Consider the following 1,472-nt stretch of genomic DNA (forward strand, 5'->3'; position numbering starts at 1 on the left):
CAAGATAATTTGTTTCTTTTAATTCTTTCTTTGTATACATGATTACATGGTTCTCCACATAAACATGCCCAACAATTTGTGGTAATATTAAAGTGATTAATGAGAATGTCAAAAAAGACCTTAAAATCATATACATCACCTTTACTTACACTTTTACATTTTATGCATTTTGTCCACCTTTCTTCTTTACTAATATTTGCCTTGTTATTCAACATAGAACTATTTTTAAACACAAAAGCATGCCCTTCTCAAGGGGTATTAGGATATCATGCCTTCCACTTGATTTTGAGATGGGTCTTCATCATCTTGCTCATGTTGAAGTGGATCATCTGGTGGTTCAATGTCTAATATGGCATGCTCTTCAAGTGGATTTGCCTCTTGAGATTCATGGCCTACAATGTGTGTGGGTGTTTTGGTTTGAAGCACGCCTTGTAATATGATGGGTGATTTTTTCAAAGATGGTTGAGATTGGGAGTTAATTGAACGATCATTGACTATGGGTCCTTGGCACAATCTTGCAATAGCAATCTGTCAATGAGCATAGAAGGCCCACTTCAAAGACTGGCAAAGACTTTATTAGCACTGGTGTAGACTATTAGATGCATATGTATTAAGTATGAGATTATAAATGTAAGTAAATGTTGGAACAATACTCTACCTTTTCACCATCAGGCTGTTCCACAGCAAGTATGATGTCCGAGTGTGACTCCTGCATCTGCATGTTCATCACCTTACGTAAAGTTGGACGTGAAGATGAAACCTCATCCTCCGCAACGTCGTGAACCCGGCTTATCACTCGTGCTCGCATATGCCTAGGCGACATGCCGATGATTTGAATACCCTATGGCCATATCCATTATTAACGCACAATTAATTAATCATATTCAATTAAAAAAAATCTTACAATGATAAATGTATAGAAAAGTGAGAGATGCACGTCGTCTTTAAACTAAAGGCTGTGTGGAGTATTCATGAGAGTTGCATTGATATATATCTAATAAAAATGCGCAGTTAATCTATGGTGTAACAAATCGCTGGAAGTGTGTATAGATACCAGCGGACCACGCCCATCCGGCCAGGCTATAGGAGGCGGCCAATTGGCAACAATTTGGCCTTCGTCGTCAGCCATAGGCATCCTGGAGAGCTTCCCAATTATCACAGCCACGAATATCTGACTAATTCAAGGCACTGATCATTAATTGTCACAAAAAACATGGTGTTAACCATAGTCAAATAATTAAGAATTGCTGCTTGGGCTAGTTGTGTATTTTATACCTCGTAGGACAATGAGAGAGTGTACAAGATGAGTGGACCGATGCAGTTAGTTCTACCGCAAGGCTGCTTCTTGGAAAAGATGACGAGGGAGAGAACTGACAGGCACACTTGTGCAATCGAATACTGCATGCAAATCATGTGACCAGACGCACAGTTTTTAATAATCGAATATAATTACTGCAGCATACATGATTAAT

General features: G+C 38.8%; 1 protein-coding gene across 1 annotated transcript; it reads right to left on the reverse strand.

Moving 5' to 3' along the window:
• Positions 1 to 258: 258 nt before the first annotated feature.
• On the reverse strand, positions 259 to 1,156 carry LOC147612256 (uncharacterized). Its single transcript, XM_086784193.1, has 3 exons — positions 1,055 to 1,156; positions 659 to 841; positions 259 to 528 (listed from the first exon to the last, which is right to left on the reverse strand). The coding sequence occupies exons 1-3, from the start codon at positions 1,133 to 1,135 to the stop codon at positions 259 to 261; spliced, it is 534 nt and encodes a 177-aa protein (XP_086640319.1). The 5' UTR covers positions 1,136 to 1,156.
• Between the last annotated feature and the right edge of the window lie 316 nt (positions 1,157 to 1,472).

This window comes from Cibotium barometz, chromosome 46 (assembly GCF_041138505.1).
Source record: "Cibotium barometz isolate CiBa-2024 chromosome 46, ASM4113850v1, whole genome shotgun sequence".
Taxonomy (NCBI): Eukaryota; Viridiplantae; Streptophyta; class Polypodiopsida; order Cyatheales; family Cibotiaceae; genus Cibotium; species Cibotium barometz.

Coding starts and splice junctions, on each gene's coding strand:
- LOC147612256 (XM_086784193.1), bottom strand. CDS start 1,135: ATGCCTATGGCTGACGACGAAGGCCAAATTGTTGCCAATTGGCCGCCT. Junction 842..1,054: donor CGGATGGGCGTGGTCCGCTG/GTATCTATACAC, acceptor ATATGGCCATAG/GGTATTCAAATCATCGGCAT. Junction 529..658: donor AACAGCCTGATGGTGAAAAG/GTAGAGTATTGT, acceptor GCTCATTGACAG/ATTGCTATTGCAAGATTGTG.